Source organism: Triturus cristatus, chromosome 6 (assembly GCF_964204655.1).
Source record: "Triturus cristatus chromosome 6, aTriCri1.1, whole genome shotgun sequence".
NCBI lineage: Eukaryota > Metazoa > Chordata > Amphibia > Caudata > Salamandridae > Triturus > Triturus cristatus.
The window spans coordinates 1,483,226,295-1,483,245,661 of record NC_140589.1 but is presented as its reverse complement, the minus strand read 5'-3'; the positions used below and the strand labels follow the sequence as shown (position 1 = coordinate 1,483,245,661).

Genomic DNA, 19,367 nt, shown 5'->3' with positions numbered 1-19,367 from the left:
CCCCGGCGTCTCCTCTGGCGCCGCCTCTGGCGTCGGTCGACGACGGTGTCCTGCCTCAGGTTGCGGACTCTGTGAACTCGCTGACATCGCGTACGCGGACGGCGCCTGGGCGGAGTCATGTGATGCCGTCCCCCCGGCGCGCAGGGATGCTGGGCAAGAAAGTTTTCCGAATCCAGTCTCACGCCTGGGGATAATTCTACGTGAAGGAATCTGCGGCTAGTAGTCTCTATCAGATACTAAGACCCTTGATATGGCCGAAGAGGCTAAGGCATCAGGTTCGATCATTTCCCTAGAAGCCCTGTCTGGCTGGGCACAGAGAGTAGTGATATTTTTGGGCAATGCCAACTGTGCCCTTTCCACCGAGCACCGCCGATCCCTCCTAATTAAGATCGACCCGAAGCTGGGTGACCTAGCGGACACGGAGGCCGTTGCCATTGTTCAGGGGGGTTTGTTCGGTGAGCTTTTCATAAAGGAGCTGGGCAAATTCGTTAACACATTTACATCACTAGATACGGCCCTGTCTACAATTAAGAAAGTTTTCCCCCGTGTTTTTCGCGGGGCCGGTCAAGGCAGGGGCCGCTCGACCGGTCGCCAAAACCACCAGACCAACCAAAGAGGCTCCAGACAGTACCAAGATCAGTCCAAATTTGGGAACTTCTACCCCACAAGAGGATGCCGTGGAAAAAACGGAAGAGACTTACGAGGAGTAACTAACTCGAACTCCGGTGAGTGTTCTCCCTTCTTCCCCACAAAGTATAGGGGGGCGTTTGGCAAGCTGTTACCAGGCCTGGCTGGCCGTCACACAAGATGCTTGGGTACTTCAAACAGTGAGGGATTTTCACATAGAGTTCATAGGGAACCCGGTTCAAAAAATGGCTCCGCGACCCATTCAATTTTCAGCACAAGATGCAGCCCTGGTGGACGAGGAGGTAGAGTCTCTCCTCCATAAGGGCGCTATCTCCCTCACTTCTCCTCACCCCCAAGGGTTTCTAAGCAAAATCTTCTTGGTCGACAAGACCGACGGGGGCAAGAGGCCAGTTATAAATCTGAGCGAATTCAACAAATGGCTGGTTTACCGCCATTTCAAAATGGAGTGGATCCACCTCCTTCGGACGTCTTCGTCCTCGCGATTGGATGGTCCGTCTGGACCTCAAGGAAGCCTATCTGGTGATCCCGATTTTTTCACCTCACCGTGGTTTTCTACAGTTTGCTTGGCGCCATTGCATATACGAGTTCACAACTCTTTCTTTCGGGCTCTCTTCAGCGCCCTGGTGTTTCACCAAAGTGCTCAAGCCAGTGGTGGAGTTCCTGAGAGCTCGGGGCATCAGGTTGATTGTGTATCTAGATGACCTCCTCCTGATGGCCTCCTGTCCCTGTCAGCTGACGGAACATCTTCGGGTGGTAGTAACGCTGCTCCAGGACCTTGGATTTTTCATCAATGAGAAGAAGTCGTTGTTGCAGCCAGTTCAGTCCGTTACCTTCTTGCGGTTCGTCATCGACTCCACGTCTTCCACTCTCAGTCTGCTGGCCAGAAAGGTTGCCAAAATTCGCCACGAGTTGCGTCGTGTCCTGGCCAAACAGCAGGTGTCACTTCGGCAGCTGGCTCGGGTAATGGGCCTTCTGTCAGCCTCAATACAAGCCATCTTCCCGGGCCCGCTCGACTACAGGGCCTTTCAGCGCCTCAAGACATACTTGCTATGGAAAGGGTACCCGAACTCTCACAAAGTCGACTTGTCCGTCGAGGCGAGGGCCGAAATCCACTGGTGGTTGGACCATATGGAGGCCTGGAACGGCAGGGCAATCTTCGGGTCGGCTCCAGATCTCGTTATCGAATCCGATGCCAGCAGGCTCAGCTGGGGTGCAAGGTGTGGAGCCCTCTCTACGGGAGGGTTGTGGTCTCCCGAAGAACAAAGATTACATATAAACTGTCTGGAGCTCCTGGCGGGTTCCTTCGCCGTACGGTGCTGGACGAGCGATTTAGTGAGGTCGTGTGTACTCCTGAAAATGGACAACGTCTCGGCAGTCCGCTACGTCAACCATCTGGGGGGCACCAGGTCGAAAGCCCTCTGAGACCTGGCGGCGAGTTTTTGGCAGTATTGCCTGGACAGCCAAATCTCGGTCACAGCAGAGTATCTGCCAAGTCGGGACAACTTGGAAGCGGATTTCCAGTCTCGCCATTTCCGTTTTTGCGGCTCTCCACGATCACTGGGGTCCCTTCACAGTGGACCTGTTCGCGTCCAGGCTGGATCATCAAACTCCGAGATTTTTCAGCTGGAGACCCGACCCCTTGGCTGTGGCCACAAATACACTCCTCCAGGATTGGAGCATGGAGCAGGGATATGCGTTCCCTACTTTCGCAATGATCACTCGGTTGACCGTTCAAGTCCGCAGACAGTCGGCGGATCTAGTCATAATCACCCCTCTCTGGAGGTCTCAAGTGTGGTTTCCGGTTCTTCTGGAACTTTCTTGGGATATTCCGATCCTACTCCCCCGATTTCCGACTCTTCTCACGAGGTCGGACGGAACTCCACATCCACTAGTGTTAACAAACTCACTGTGGCCTTTCGAGAGAGGCTGAAGTTCTCATCTCCAAGGCTTGGGCAGACAGTACCGTCAAGAGGTACAAGTCGCGTGGGGCAGATGGTCCCGTTGGTGTTTGCGAAGGGGTGTCGATCCCTTGGTCGCAGACGTGGTCTACGTCGTAAATTTCTTGGCGCAACTTGCGTCAGACTGACTGGCCTATCGGTCTATAAACACCTTCAGGTCGGCCATTTCTTCCGGTCATGTCCCTGTTAATGGCTCTCCCATGGGCAAACATCCCATGGTTTGTAGTCTCTTGCGGGGAATCCGACTTTCTTTACCGCTGGAACCACGTTATTCTGCTTTATGGGACGTCAACCTGGTCCTGAACCTTTTTCTATCCTGGCAACCTAACAGGTTCCTCTCCAGAAAGGAGATTTCTGCGAAATTAGCAATGCTTTTGTTCCTGGTAGCCTGCAGAAGGGTCTCCGATGTGCGAGCCCTTGATATCACTGGATGGGTGTTCACTCCGGACAGAGTGACTTTTACTTTACTTAGATGCACGAAAAGTCATACCAGGGTCATTTCTTATCCGGAGTTTCCCGACTCTCCAAAACTCTGTGTTGTTCGTTACCTTAAGACTTATGAAGAGATGACGGAAGAGCTCCGCCCTCCGGGAGAACGACAACTCCTTATTGCGCTTCGGAAACCCTTTAGAGCGGGTTCCTCACCCACCATCGCCAGATTGGTTCGTTGGGTGATGTAAGAAGCAGGCATGAGTCTCCGCCACTTTGGGGCGCACTCAGCAAGAGGAGCCATGGCATCTAAAGCATTCGGCTTGGGTTCCCGCTTACAGGATATCCTCAACGCGACTGATTGGTCCTCGGACTCGACCTTTAAAAGGTTCTACTTCAAGCTGATACTTAATATGGCTAATTTGGTTGTGAGCAAGCTTTGAACAAGCATAATCCTCACCTCCAGTCCTGACATAGAATGACAAATTTCCTAGCTAACGTAACGGAAAGTTTCAATTCTATTAAGGACTTGGAGGTGAGGATTATCCTGCCCTGTGCTCCAGGAGGAAGACCCTCCCCGTACTGCAGTAAGTACCTTTTACACCAGTTTATCTGTGTGTATTATGAGTGCTGTACCTGGTTTTTTATGACATGCTTAACTTGCAGGTTTCTGGTTCTATTCCTTCTGTCATTGCAGGTTCTGATGCTCACAAACAGGACACCTGAAGAGGAAGTTTGGGCTGTCTTCGCGCTCCGAAAGAGCAGGAGAGGACACTAACAATATACTATATGGGTCTTGGAATGCCCTGATTGGAAACTGTTTCTCTGTCATGGATTGGTTGTTACATGTGTATTGTTCGACTATCTTTTTCCCCCTATGGTTCATGGGAAATGTAGTCTTTTGTTATACCTAAACGCTGCTATTGCCAATAAAGTGAAGAAAGAAGGCATAATCCTCGCCTCCGAGTCCCTAATAGAATTGAAACTTTCCGTTACGTTAGCTAGGAAATTTTTCATTACGGAGCATAGTTACAGGACCTTTATTCGCTCCTAGTCCCCCTCTCTCTTTTTTTGGTTTTGCATAAATTGAACCATCATCATTCATGACTAAAATGCCCATGGGGCTTTAAAAGTATGATTAAAAATGTTTATTTTGATAAGAATTCAAGTTCAGGCATAGGCTTCTACCATCAATGCTAAAACAACTTTGACGTGAAAGCAACTTTCTAAGAAATGACTCCACAGTACCTGCTTGCTGCCAAAATTTGATATGTTTCATCCCAACAGTTACTAGTTTGTCTGCATGATGAGGACTACATTTCACCACGAAGATTTTATCTTTATGACCTCTGTAAAGACAAAAACAAGTGCACATACGAAAAAGATGAAAACACATCTGAATTAGAAGGATGGGTGCAATTGATTTCTGGTATGCCAGAGTCATAAAATAACAGGCCACATTTATCAAAATCTTCCCTATGCTCTGTCTTTGGCAAAGCAGTTTAGGAACTTTGTACCAAATGGCATTATAGCTCACATATTCTCGATTTTCACAGTCTCAAAAAACACATTTAAGCAATTCTTTAAAAAATAAAACTGTTCACACCTTATCATACACCATACTGGTTAGACCATCTTCTTATTAAAGAATAGAGTATGAATGGACCCAATATTTCGATAAGGAACCAAAGGAAAATTACAAATGTTAAAACATATCCCATTGCTTTGATACTCAGAGAAAGGCCTGATAAACTCAATCCCATTCTTAATGCCCAGGATTTAATATAAAATGGTGATAATAAAAAATAAAGCCAGTCGTATGTTGAAGATGGGGCCAACTGCTCCTACCTAGACTCCCAACTACTATTCCTTGCACTTTACCATAGGGAGAGCTCTGCCACTAGGGTAAAGCATGGTAAAATATAGGGAACATTGAAAAAATTTAATATACTGGAAAAAAAAGTCAAACTATTTGTATGTTAAATATTAATGTACAATAATTTAAAATATTTTTAATTTAGACTAAAAGAAAAAAATGCTACAGAACTATTAACAACTTTGAATTTAATATTTGATTAATTTACATATATTAAATGTAATTAACATTGGTTTTTTAAAGATTTATGGAAAAATACCACCTAAAGTAATTTTTTAATGTATTTATTAAATATTCAACTGATAAAAAGCTATGTATATAATTAATTTAAATTAATGAAAAATATTTTTACAAATTAGTTACATATATTCTTAATTTATGTACAGGTCATGAAAATACGTTATCATTAATTCATATTTATTTTTAAAACATATATAATATTTCAGCATTTAATTGATATATATTTTAAAAAACATTGAAATAAGTTAATTTAGTATAACATTATTTTCTAAGTACATGCCACCTTTACTGTCTATGGGAGGGTGTTGTAGTATCAGTGGTTGGCCATGTGTGGTGCTGGACTTATTAGTGCTCCTTTTTGGCTGTATTAACTTTACACTCATTAATTTAGCTCCACCCCGGTATCGGGGGTGAAGATATGTAAGTCTACACTTTTTAGCTCCTTTACACTTGTAAATGGCAAAAAGCCAACAGTAGTAAAAGTAGTAAAGTTACTCAAAAGTTTACCTTCGTGAATAGGCCTCTCGATGTTTAGGCCCTAATGGCTAATGCTCCTTTGTCTCATCGGTAATAAAGAAAAATAATGCCTCGGGACCAATAGTGTAACATATATTTTGGTGAGGAGATAGATAAATTATCTCCTCCCTTGAGTTATATTTTTTCTCAAAAAAAACTTTGTTGTTCTATTTTACATGAGCAACAACTGGTGAGAGTGACAAGACAAACTGAAGTGCCTAGAAAAGATCTGAGGAACCTCTTTAAATTGCCACCTGTGGTGAGCCATTTCCGATGCCAAAATTGTTTGGCATGTAATTTAACGGAAGATTCCAAACAATTGGATATCAATGGCCAAACACATTATCAAAAGACTTTTTCCAATTGTAATTCAAAGAACGCAATATATTGCGTAAAGTGCCCATGTAATAAATATTACATAGGACAGACGATACAACCTATAAAGAAACGTATACTGCAACATAAATCGAGGATTAAATGCAAAGTTCAAGGGGCTCCCCTGGTACAACATTTTCAGAACCATAATCATTCTGAAAACGATTTGAAGTGGTCGGTACTGTGTCTAGTTGGAAATCTAGAAAGAACAGAACTACAAATGAAGCTAAATAGATTAGAAGCAAGGCTGATAGAAAAATATCACACTACAACGTTGGGCCTTAATGATAAAGATGAAATTTGGGCATTACTACAGTAATTGGGCCACTATTAGAGTATGTGTGAGTCATCTGAATATGCATACAGTTATAATTCTTTAGAGACTTCTTGGACTGTAATTCTTACAGATTAGGCTCTCAATGAATCACTATAAATAACTTATTGCTGATGTCAAGATTGTAAGGAGTGGCGGCAACACATTGGGCTATAAGGTGTTTTGTTTATTATTTTTGTATTTATTATTTGGTATTAAATAGTTCATAAAGCATTTGAAAGAGGATGCTATTTGGCATCTAGTAAGGACATAGACTAGTTCATGTAGTATCAGCTAGATTTTAAAATGAAACAAACTAAAAGTCTGTTCTTAAAAAACGGGTTCCCTCGAGAAACCAATGGCTTTTCTTTACGTTTAGCTTATGGAATCATTTAGATTGTAAAATGAAATAGACTTGAAGTCTTTCCTTTTTTTTTAAAAGAAACGGGTTCTCTTAGGAAACCACTAGTCTTTTTTCAAGTTTAGCTAATCAAATCAAAACCGAGGTCCTTTTATTGTTTCTATGACCCACGTTTCCGTATATACACTCACTTCCGCATCACGTGATTTTGGACGTGCGAAACGCGAGGTGTAGAGACGGATTGTTAGGAGCGTGTATGGTAAAGAAGCTTAAGGTAAGGAAATGTTAAATGGACATTCTTAGGTAAAGATGCCGTTTAAGATAGTAAGAACAATTACTAGTCTTCCCCCCCCCCTTTTTTTCAACAGAGGTGAAGCTTAAGGATATTCCAATAGACTCCCGAACAAAACGAAAAAATATTAAATCATGACGAGGCTTTGAATTGCGGGAGAATAGAGATTTGAAAGGTAGGAAGTGTTATGGACCGCTTATGGAGTTGTCTAGAGTATGTGGCCAATTGTTATGGCAATTTACATCTGGTCTTTATTCTTTATTTGCCTTAGAAAACGATTGAAAGTGATCTGGTAGAAAAAATTACGAAAAGACCCCAGGTTATAACAGCAGAATGACATTTAACAGTAAGTTTAATAAACCTAATAGAGGTGCTTTGGATCATTATATTTAACTATGAAGACACTCTTCTAATGTGGCACTTATTTGTTTCTAGCGCTCTTAGATAGAGAAAAAGAATAAAGGGAACACATCCGTTTACCTTAAGAAATCGTTTGTTGAAAAGAGGTAATATATGTGTCCTTTGTCATTGTACCACACGATTTTTCGAAAGGTCTAGAATGAAATTTAAGTGGAATTATCTCAAGGGCTCTCTCTGGATTCACTCCACTTTTATGATAAGGTAGAACACGTATATAGTGGTGGAAGTACACAATTGGGTGTGTTTTACTTTATATCTTTTATGACCTTGTTGCGGCCCGCCACTTCAGCGCTTGTAACAAAATGAAACTTCATTTTTGTATGATATGTTCCTGTGTGTATATAGTGTATATAAAAACATATGTAAAAACAAGGATTAATGTACAAACGGATAAAAAGGAATATTTAATTTGTTCCTATAGGTTGAACTTTATGAAATTATACGTTCAGGTGCCCTAGTCCTGATGAGGCCTAAAGATTGATTTGGCTGAAACGCGTCGACAACGATTTTGAAGACACTCATTTGATTTTGTGTTATTTTGAGTAAATAGCAAAGAGTACTTTAATAAGGTGGAGATTGTAATTACAAGATCTCAAAGTGTCTCTTTAGGAGTGATCTTCGATAGAAAGGAATGTTCTAGTAAAATAATCTCATAGGCATCCTAACTGAATAATAGGGCTGTTTTGATATGTATATGTTCAGTTTCTTTGTCTTTGTATGTAAGTATTGTAAATTTTGTAAATGTTTATGTATATATATCTAAAAAATTGATCTTTATATAATTGTGAGAAAGATGTTAAGTATAAAATAAATATTACTTACACACACACAACTTAAAAGTTTAAAAATATTTGTTTCTTGGGTGGAATTGCCTTTGACGTTCATGTAAAATAGAACAACAAAGTTTTTTTTTTGAGAAAAAATATAACTCAAGGGAGGAGATAATTTATCTATCTCCTCGCCAAAATATATGTTACACTATTGGTCCCGAGGCATTATTTTTCTTTATTACATTATTTTTCTTTATTACTGTTTATATACCCAGATGCCGGAGGGTTATTAATTTGGGTTCCCCCCTTTTTCTGAAGACCTTTGTCTCATCGGGACAGAAATACATCAGCCAGACCACCCTTGTTTCTAGACACTTCTAAGGGGTACAGAGGCAGCAGCTGTATAGCCGCAACTACAATGAAACTACAAGTCCCATTACAGGGGGATGCAATTGCAGTGGAGGTGAAAGGTATGCATGAGGACATGCGCGGCATATTGCAATCAGCCGCAAGGATGGCGGACAGGCTCCAAAAACATTCCCAAAATAAGGCTGAGGAATGATCACTCAAGACATCAGTGCATGAGGTGACCAATGTCACTGTCATACTCAGCAGATGCACAGTCAGACTACACAAAAGTCTTTCATAGGGCAACCCAAGCCCGGCATATTAGTTAGTGAAGAGGCTTCAGGTAAGAGTCCAATTACAATGCGCCTATCTTTGAGGAGAGTTACTCAGCAGGTCACGATCACTGTGGTGTTCTGAGCCTCAATGAGCCACACACAGTGGTTGACATTAGTGAAATGATACAGATATTGACCTATTTTGCAGCTTCAGAGACTTTAGCCTGCTTCTGGTAAAGGCTGAAATTTCATGCAACAAAATAGATCCATCCTGGGATATGCGATGCTCACACTAGCTATTTACTGCTGGTTAATCATTTTTTTAATGATACTATCCAATCCAATCCAATAGGTTATCACTTAGAGGAACATAAGTGCCACTGGCCATAGCATAAAGAATACCTTCTTAGCTATCCGGTGTCTGCAGTGTGCCCACACCAAGACCGAGAAACTAATCACAGACATAAGTAAGAGAGCAAAGAATGAAAGAAGGTGTTTACTTACAGAAGGATATCTCGGAAGGTTAGGTATGTGACAGTTCATATTCTAAGCGATAACATCCACGATTTGGGGGCCTAAATGTTGGCAGCTGTTACTGAGATAAATGTAATTCTGGTGCAGTGACACCTCAGCATGGCTTTTGAAGTTGGGTAAGGCGAATACAAAGGGTGTGGGAGTGAATGTTGACATGAAGCACAGCATGAAAATGAAAGGACTTGGCTTTCTTGCAAACATTCCGGCACACGCACTCTCTGTAAAAGAGAAAACATCAGGGATGCTTAATGGCCCACAGCTGCACTCTAGATTAATTTTGAACGTCCAGTGCGGTCTGCAGTCTTTATTTATCAGTCTTCCCTTGCAAGACCCTAATTTCTGACACACACACCATCTATGAATAAGTGGCATATCTGATAGACAGAAAAATGGAACGTAAGTTGTCACAGTTTAATGACATTAACAAAAGCCCAGTTTCACATGGTTCTTTCAGTGAGTAGTATCTTCTTGTTGTATTTATAATGTTCCCTTTTACCTCGTTCCCAGCTGCTCAGCCAGTGTGAGTGTTCTGTATGGAATGTTGGTGTGATGGACATGAGTGGAATGCCTGGATGCCTGGTGTGAGTGTTGACAGTTGGAGGATGGGCTGTGCAGCTAGCAGGCTGCTCCTGGTGTGGATGCTACCATTGATGTTATGGACTCAAATAAATAACTTAAAAGACACTACTCTGCTACGTCTGCTGTATCACATCTTACTTGTTACTGAAGTTAGATTTATATAGCACGTAGCTACCCTAAGGCCTCCTAGCGCTTGCGGAGCCTAGAGCTGCGAGCAAGGGGCTTACACTATTGAGCTGAGAGGAAAAGATGGGTTTTGAGCAGTTTCCGGAATGTCAGCAGATCGGGTTCTCCCCGAAGAATATACGGTAGGGTGTTCCATAGATTGGAGGCATTTAGAGAGAACGAACGCCCGCCCCATCTAGATCTTCGTATCTTTCTGGGGGTAGCAAGGAAGGCGGAACTGGAGCGGAGAGTTCTGGCAGGATGATAGGGGGTAATCAAGGATTGAAGTATGGAGGGTCCTGATTTCCAAAGAGCCTTGTGAGCCAGGCATAAAGCCTTAAAGCGAATCCTGGCTTGTATGGGTAGCCAGTGGAGGAGTCTCAGGGCAGGTCTAGCTGTGCGTCTACGGGGAATCTGGAGCAGTTGGCGCGCCGCACAGTTTTGGATCACTTGGAGTTTGTGAAGAGTGGACTGGGGGGCACCTAGATAAAGAGCGTTCCCGTAGTCTAGGCGTGAGAGAATCATGGCCTGCACCATGATTCTCCTAGCTTGGAAAGGTAGCAAGGGGAGAATCTTCCTGAGCATCCGCATTAGCCCAAAGCAGGTGGCAGAAAGCTTAATGGCTTGGTGGTTGAAAGAGAGAGTGCTGTCCAGCCACATCCCGAGACTTTTAATCTGTGGCTTAGGGGGTGAGGAATTTTTGCCCAGGAACATAAGTTCCGTCTTGTCTCCGTTTAGTTTAAGATGGGAGTGATTCATCCAGTAGGCGACCTCCTGTAAACAGATACCCAACGTGCTGGAGGAGCCTTCAGGGTGATTTAGTGCCACCACCAATTGGGTGTCGTCCGCATAGGTAATGATTTTTATACCATAAGGGGCGACTATCTCAGCGAGCGGGGCCATATAAGCATTAAAAAGTGTGGGGCTTAAGGAGGAGCCCTGTGGAACCCCACAGCTGAGAGGCCAACGGTTGGATGACATGGACCCTTCGAACACTTGGAACGAGCGGTCTTTAAGAAAAGACTGGAACCAAGTGAAGGCCCTATTTCTTACGCCCAGGTTCGCCAGGCGCTCCAGCAGGATGTTGTGATTGACAGTGTTGAAAGCGGCACTGAGGTCCAATAGGATGATGGCTGCCGAGCCACCTAGGTCCAGGAGTCTTCTGGCTTCTTCAGTAACTGCAAGCAAGGCCGTCTCGGTTCCCAGCTGGGGACGGAACCCAGTTTGAGACTCATGAAGCAGACCGTTGGTTTCCAGAAAGTTGGTGAAGGTGGAATTAATATGTTTTTCAATTAGCTTACTCAACCACGGGAGGAGAGAGATGGGGCGGTAGTTAGCCAAGTTAGAATGATCGAGATTGGGTTTCTTCAGAAGGGCTCTGACTTGGGCACATTTCCATGCCATGGGTACAGAACCTGACATGATGGAGGAGTTTAGTGTGTCTTGAATAACTGGGCCGATTATGTTAAAAACATGTGAGAGATATTGGGGGGGCGGGATCAGAAGGAGAGCCAGAGATTACTATGGACATAAGAGAGTCCAAGAGTTTAGCATTAATTAGAGGGAATTCCTCTAATGAACTCTTGGTATTAGCCAGTGTCCGGGAGGCCGTGAGGTCAAGTATGTGAGGTGTGAACGGCAAGCAGATCAGACGAATTTTGTTATGGAAGTATTCTGCTAGGTCATTACAGCGTTGTGGGGCTTCCTCCTCTCTGGGTAGTTCCTATGGTAAGGAGATTAGAGATTTGGCAATACGGAAGATCTCTTTAGGGGCATTTGCGGCTGCATTGATTTTTCCCTCGTAGAATTTAAGTTGTGCCAGTTTGATCTCGGCCTTGTAGGTCCGCATTGCGTTCCTATATTCAGTTTTCCTAGCTATGTCGTAATTCTCCATCTCCTTTCCCTCTGACGGCAGGTCTGTTTAAGAATTCTTAATTGAGGGGTAAACCAAGGGGAGGTTTTCATCCTGATTTTTTTAAGTGAGGATGTTATTGGGAGTAACGCATCCAGGGAGTTAGTGATCCAGGAGTTAAAATTGCTGTTAGCCGCTTCTGGGCTAGAAGCGACCAGGGGTCTGGTTATGCTGAGAGCTTCTGTCCAATGACTGACCGATAGGTTTGACCATTTCCTCTCTAAGGTCAAGGAAGACTTGGTTAAGGGTTTAGGATCCCAGGTCTCCCAAAAGAGGGGGACTAACGAGTGGTCTGTCCAGGGAAGAGGGATGGGAGCCCCGACCGTAAGCTTCTGGTCGTTACTGAAGACTGGGTCAAGAAGATGACCTTTGTCATGGGTTGGGGCAAAGCCTATCTGCTTAATTTGGAGCGCGGATAGGCAGGAGGGAAGCTCAGAAGCCATTTGGTTGGACGGGTCATCCATATGAATATTGAGGTCACCAAGAATTGAGAAGTTTGCTGAGAACACAGCTAGGTCTGCCACAAATGAAGGGAGGGAGATTAGAAATTGGCCGATCGGTCCAGGAGGACGATAGATCAGGAGACCTGAAAAGGTACAGGTCGGTGAGATTGCCAGGGAGAACTGCATGCTTTCGCAGTCGGGTAGGTCGGTCAAGGACGAGCGGCATCTAATATTGTCTTTGTAAATTATAGCCAACCCCCCACCTCTTGTGATCTTGCGGTCGACTCTCTGTATACAGTAGCCTGCCGGGAGGGTTTGACTGATGACGGGGTCAGAGCCCTCGTGGAGCCAGGTTTCGGTCAGAAAAAGGGCGTCGGGTTTAAGGTCATCTAACAAAAGATTGATTTCCGTTGAATGTTTAGAGACGGAACGGCAGTTTAACAGAAGAAAGTTCTGTGGAGGACCCGGGAGGGGGGTCTCCTTCCTGCAAGGCTCAAACCTAAAACTGCAGAAAGAACAGCTGGAGGGGGTGAGAGCAAGGTCCATGGAGTGCAGACAATTAATAATGGGGTCTCTTTTTAGGGCCATAAGTGCCTGGGTGCTGTAGTGAAAAGAGGTGGGGAGACAGACAGGGTTTGTGGCCCCTGGTCGCGGACGGGTGCAGACGGGCTTGCCTTTGGAGCGCCTTTGGCGCGCCGCTGGCGCGTCCGCTGCGCGCATCCGCTGCGCGAATGGTTTGGCATCGGATTAAGTATCCAGGCAACGCGGAAGTTGAAGCGCTACCTGACCCGGAAGTGGGCGGCCTCCCGAGTAGCTCCAACTAGCCCTCCGCTCAACGGCACTTTGCCGAGTCGGACCGGGGCTCAGGAGCACTCAGGGAGGAGGAGTCAAGTCCCAAATGTGCAAGAAGTGCAAGATCAGTAAAACGAGCAGCAACGTGATTTTAAAAAGGTACAGTACAGTTTCAATTCAGTTAATAAGGTTAAAAAATATAGTTTTTTAAAGAACAATACCAATCAGCAAGCTAGCACAGAGCCTCTTGCTTAAGGCTCTGCGCGCGTCCGCTGCGCGAATGGTTTGGCATCGGATTAAGTATCCAGGCAACGCGGGAGTTGAAGCGCTACCTGACCCGGAAGTGGGCGGCCTCCCGAGTAGCTCCAACCAGCCCTCCGCTCAACGGCACTTTGCCGAGTCGGACCGGGGCTCAGGAGCACTCAGGGAGGAGGAGTCAAGTCCCAAATGTGCAAGAAGTGCAAGATCAGTAAAACGAGCAGCAACGTGATTTTAAAAAGGTACAGTACAGTTTCAATTCAGTTAATAAGGTTAAAAAATATCGTTTTTTAAAGAACAATACCAATCAGCAAGCTAGCACAGAGCCTCTTGCTTCAGGCTCTGCGCGCGTCTGTTACATTTTGGCGACGATTTGGAGACTACAACTACAATAATTACCAACTGGATGAAAAAATGGGTATAGTGGATTCCTGTTGATCTCTCTTGTTTGACTGGCGTTGGATCTTTCTTAAGCTCATTTCTATACGTTGGGTGGGTGTATTGAGCTTTACAGGAGGGTGGCATTTTGTTTTTTGATGTGCTTTGGGCTTGTCTTTTACAAACTTTGTAGTCACGTTGTGCTTCACATTTTGTTTTTGTAGTGGGTTTTAGTCCTATCTACGTAGGTTGTAAGGGGTGTTAGTCCCACTTACGCAGTTTCAAAGGGGTGTTAGTCCCACTTACGCAATTTGTTATGGGTATTAGTCCCATCTACAGTTTGTGTTATGGGTCATAGTTCAATTTTTGCATGAATAGTCCCTTACACGAGGGGTGGCAAGTTGGGCTATAGTCCCTTCTCCATATTTTTTCTTGGTTGTGTTCCGAAGATAGGAGTACATACATGGGTGCAGTCCACCCATAGTGTTTGTGTCATTAGTAAGGAGTACGTACATGGGTGTGGTCCACCCATAAGGGTTTGAGTTCTGGGGTTCTGGGGGTGATTTACTCCCATATGTCTCGTCACAGTGTTAGAGTTCTCGGAGTCTGTTTCTATCGTGTTTCTCTGCACATCGTTTCACATGTATTTTCATGTGGTGTTATCTCACTATTTGTCAGTGAGCTTAACGTTCTTTGAACTTTCCTTTTGTTTTATTATTAAAGGAGGAGGATGGTGCTAGTTTGTGTGTATCTTTTCATCTTCATTTCTCCTTTTTCTAGTCTTTTTCCCTCTCATGATGTGGTTTTTACCATTCATCCCTGGGTTATGGACTTCTGACTTCATTTGTACATTGTTGTGTATAATTGATTTCATTTTAGTATGGTTTTATTGTTTTTCAGTTTTAAGGGGAGAAGATAATGTAGTATCTTCCTGTTTAATTTATAATGTTCCCTTTTACCTTGTTCCTAGCTGCTCAGCCAGTGTGAGTGTTCTGTATGGAATGTTGGTGTGATGGACATGAGTGGTATGCTTGGGTGCCTGGTGTGAGTGTTGACAGTTGGAAGATGGGCTGTGCAACTTGCAGGCTGCTCCTGGTGGGGCTGCTACCATTGATGTTATGGACTCAAATAAATAACTTGAAATACACTACTCAGCTACGTTGGTTTTGTCACATCTAGGCATGAAACTTACTTGTCACACAGTGTCTAATATATAAAGATACAAATGTCTCATACCTTGCAGTTGCTATCTTTTCTCCTTTTCTCCAGTCCCACAGCACAATAGTGTGATTGTCATCTAACCCAACAGAAGCCAAACACTTTCCATCCGCTGAAATATGAAAAACATAAAAAGTCGTATTCATTAATTCATGTAAGATGGCTGTTACAGCACAAGGAACATACCTGCATGGGAGTTACACTGTTGCAGTCAACCAATCTAAAAGAATAACACAAGGAACAAGACATGTGCAAAGTGCCAATTGGGCCAGAAAGGGCTGTATTAACATTCATGACATTTGTGATGACAAAGGTACATGCCCTATTCTGAGTCAGAGCTTAATGAGCTGTCCCTACATGTTCTGACATGTTAACAGGCAGGATTGTCCTTCAGGAAGGGGTCAGGCTTTTTCTCTGGGATCCGCAGATACCAAACAGCACCGCACTTTAAAGGGTGAGAAGTCAGGGGCCCAAACAAACGGACCTCTTGGTTCTAGATCAGCTCCAGAAAGGTAGCCTCATTACACCTTCTTGACTCTCCGGGTAGACATGGATAGCTTAAGGCAAGGTGGTGGTCTAGGCCAAGTCTAAATACACTATCGCACACTTACAACAACTGCTGTAAACATATAATGTCCATCCTAACTTGTGGGTACACAACTCTTTAATAAATAACTCAAGAATATATAAACATATTTATAGTATAAAAGGTAGGTTACATCATAGAAAATAACAACACATTGAAACGTGTAAAAGATATAGTAGCGAAAGAAGGACCCCTGAATATGCAAGTTATTCAATGGTTGCAATCCCTAGATGATGTGAATGTCAGCAAAATTCTACATCGAAAAGCTCAATACCAGAACAATGCAATTAAAAAACCAATATAAGGATTAAGTACTCTTCACAAACAATATAGGATTATGATCAGTGGCTGACCACACACATTAAGTATACTTACAAATTCGCAAATCTTTCTGTCAAAATTAATACTTTGTTATTAGTGGTGTCTGTGGTGTTGTGGGTCCTAGGCCCACATGCTAGATAAATGAAGGACTGGTCACGAGCATGTGCACTCGAGCCCTTTTATTGACAGGGTCACATGACCGATGACATCTGTTTTGGATGGGTATAAGGTGGGTGTAAGGACAGCCCTCGGGGAGTGGTGGGAAAACAGCTATGTGTTACAGCACACATATGTGCGCAGCAAGACACTACATTCCTTCCTTACTTTATTGAATAACAAAAGAAAAAGTCCAAACTGTGGGAATGAAAACAAATTAGACACCACTGAATCTCTCAGCCTCGAGAGGCAGTCGGCATAACAGCACTGGACAAGTGGACAGGTGCAGCGGGGAGCACCAGGGCATCACTGCATACATCCATACTTTAACCAGATGACTCAAGGCACAAACACTTTGCAGATGTAGTCCGGATCTTTTGACACATTGTTTGTGGGGTTAAAGTCCACCCATGCAATGTTGGTCAACCCTATGTGCTCTCGCCATGATGCAGTTGGTGTAAAAAGTTCAAACTTGGAGTGCATCAGGAGCATCCGTGGAGGTCCGCTGCAGAGCTTACACTTGGGGTGTCCTGACTCCATGAAGGACAACTTTATTAGGACTGAGATGGCATCAACGATGATTTGACATCTTCCTCTGAGGCCCAAGTGCCTCCGGGGGCCTTGGCGGTGGAGCAGCTTCTAGACCATCTCTCGTGCAGGAATCCCCTTGAAGCCCTTTTCGATGGGTTGCCACAAGACCACACGGACTGTTGGGCTGCGTGTGGGCTGCACAGGAGCTTCTGCAGGCTCACCAATGGAGCCCCGGCAAAATCATTTGTGCCGCCACATCAGTAGTCTCTGGACAATTTGTCGCCCACGGTGCCAGGACTGCCTTCTAGGTCTCTTGAAAGTTCGTGGGTGTGTGAGGCTCCACCCTGGAAGTGAGATGCTCCTTTGGTGGCGAGGGTGATGTACATGGCATGATGGTGCTGTTGCCATTAGACAAACTGTACAACAGGTGAATAGGGATTGCAGGGAGAGAGGGTAACTCGAGGGACCTTGCATCCACATAGTTCGGTGTCTTTGCTGTTATTGTTCTTCTCCTTTGGCATGTGCGGTTGCTAGCGGGGATGCCATCTTCATCAAGCAGCCAGAGACCTTGTCAGGACAGTGGCACTGGGCAGCGTGGTGTAGATATGCAGCTCGTGCCTGCAGGCAGCTAACATTCGGTTCTCCAGGTGGGCTGTCGCTGCACCTTGGGCTTGCTTGTGTAGGTGGGTGCACCCTCCGGTAGTGGCACAAGTCCTGGGTCTTGTCACCTTTCATCACTTCTCCTGCATATCGGAGGTCCACAGGTTCTTCAGTGTGACAAGTCTGGTCACACATCCTTCTTCAGTGTGAAAGGTCTTGTCACACACTTCTCTCCTTTCTCAGTTCTTGTCACGTGTCGGGCGTGTTCTCTTCTTTCCTTGTGCGAGGTGTGTCAGGCCACATGTCTTTGGTTCTCTTCACATGGACCTCTTGCCGGTCCCATCTTGTTCGTAGGACTGTGCATCTTCTCCCGTCATGGACCTCTCACAGGTCCTGTCCACTCTGTGGGACTAGGCGGCTCCTCCTCTTCTTGTTGCGGTGGTTGCAGCTTGCCACTAGGAGGGCGTGTGAGACCCCTCATGACTCTAATGGGTCAATGGGCGACTCAGTCTCTATTCAGTGAGTGGGCACCCCCTGACTAGTCTCTGGCCTGCTGAGGGCGGTGCTACTTGCAGTTGGTGTGTAAGCAATCTCCTTCCTGCATTTGGGCCACACTGGGCCTTTCCCCCCTTTTGTCTCTGGGGAGCGCTGATTGTGCAGCAATAGTGTCATAGGGTGGATGGCAGACTGCCTTTGTCTTTTCCTTAGTGGGGAGTAGTGCCTCCTCCTGGCATCAACCGTGGCGTCACTTTTGCAGGTACCTAGCAGTCAATCCGGCTCTTCCTTGACATATATAAAGTCTCTTCAAGGGTGCTCTCTGCTGGCTCTCTGTATGCCTGCATCTTCACTCTTGCGGTGGCAATGGTTGCCACCAGGGGGCACACAATGCTCTCCTCCTCTTTTCAGAGAGAGACAGTCAGTTTCTCCTCCCTTGTGGAGGCAGCATGCGGTGGAGGCCCTTCATCACCAGGGGCGCATGCAGCACTCTCTCTGCCAGTCTCGGCTACAGCCTCCTCTACAGCATGAGAGATGGCAGAGTGGCTCTGTTTCTGTGGGGGAATGTGGCTGCACACCAGGTTTGTGTTGATAATGTTGGCACTGACATTCTTCCAGTGCCAGCCATTTGGGGCAGAGGCATGAGCCTTGAGCCTCCCACCCAGACCCCTCACCATTGCCGATTCTGCCACTGCAGGCAGTACATATATGCGCAGTGGGCCTCACTCTCGGTCTCTGCTGCTTAGTTTGAGGTGGCGGGGCACTGCAGACTCTTATTGATGCAGGGGGGCTTGTACGTATCACGAGTGTTCTTTCCGCTGCCATAGAGCTTTCGCTTTGTTGGCTGGCACCAATTCAATCCATTCTACTTGATGCACACACTGCCCCTTTTAGACACGTGGACCTGGGCAGGCGCAGCTCCCCAGCCGCAATGTGCGGAAATAGTGGTCAGTCGCCTGGTGGTGCTGCTGCGACACTTCTGCTGGGCACTCTCTCTCTGTACTTTCCATAGGGAATCAGGGATGCTACTGCCTTGGCACACTGCAGGACAGGTACATTTCAGCACGGCCAACAGCAGGACTTACTCCCTCACAGGCGGGTACCTCCATCACCAGCTGAATGTTGGGATACTTCGCAGCACGATCCCTGCTGTACCGCCGATGTCACGTCGTGGTGCGGGTAGATCAGCTGATGGTCTCGCGTCTTTCTTCCGATTGCCAGCAGATGATAGTCGGGGGCGCAGTCGGTGGCAGGCAGCTGGCATGCATGGCGCCACTCTCCAGGTCGCTGTGCCTCTCTGGTTCTCAGTAGGTATGTGTTGCAAAGGGTAGAGACCTGCGAGGTCAGTTTATGGCAGGTGGCAGCTGCTATGGCTGGGGGTTTATATGCGTGCCTCACTGGGGACGTGTCTCTGCATTGTTGGGAGGTACTCCTTCCCTTTTCTCTCGCCGGGACAAATGGCGGCAGGGCCAGGCAGCCTACGGACCTGTCATACCTGGCGGTCAAGGCGCGTTCTTTGTTGTCGTCCTACTGATAGTGCTGCTTTTAGCTGGTTTCACTTCTCCGCCCGCACACTGA

The 19,367-nt window shown here is 45.5% G+C and overlaps 1 protein-coding gene across 1 annotated transcript in view; it reads right to left on the bottom strand.

The window, feature by feature from the left end:
- The window catches only part of EML6 (EMAP like 6), an 884,002-nt gene that overhangs the window by 350,336 nt on the left and 514,299 nt on the right, over nucleotides 1-19,367 (bottom strand). The window contains exons 16-17 of the mRNA XM_085612599.1: nucleotides 15,119-15,212; nucleotides 4,284-4,384 (exon numbers count right to left, since the gene is read on the bottom strand). Of these exons, the coding sequence (XP_085468725.1) occupies nucleotides 4,284-4,384; nucleotides 15,119-15,212 (195 nt within the window). The remainder of the gene's footprint in view (nucleotides 1-4,283; nucleotides 4,385-15,118; nucleotides 15,213-19,367) is intronic.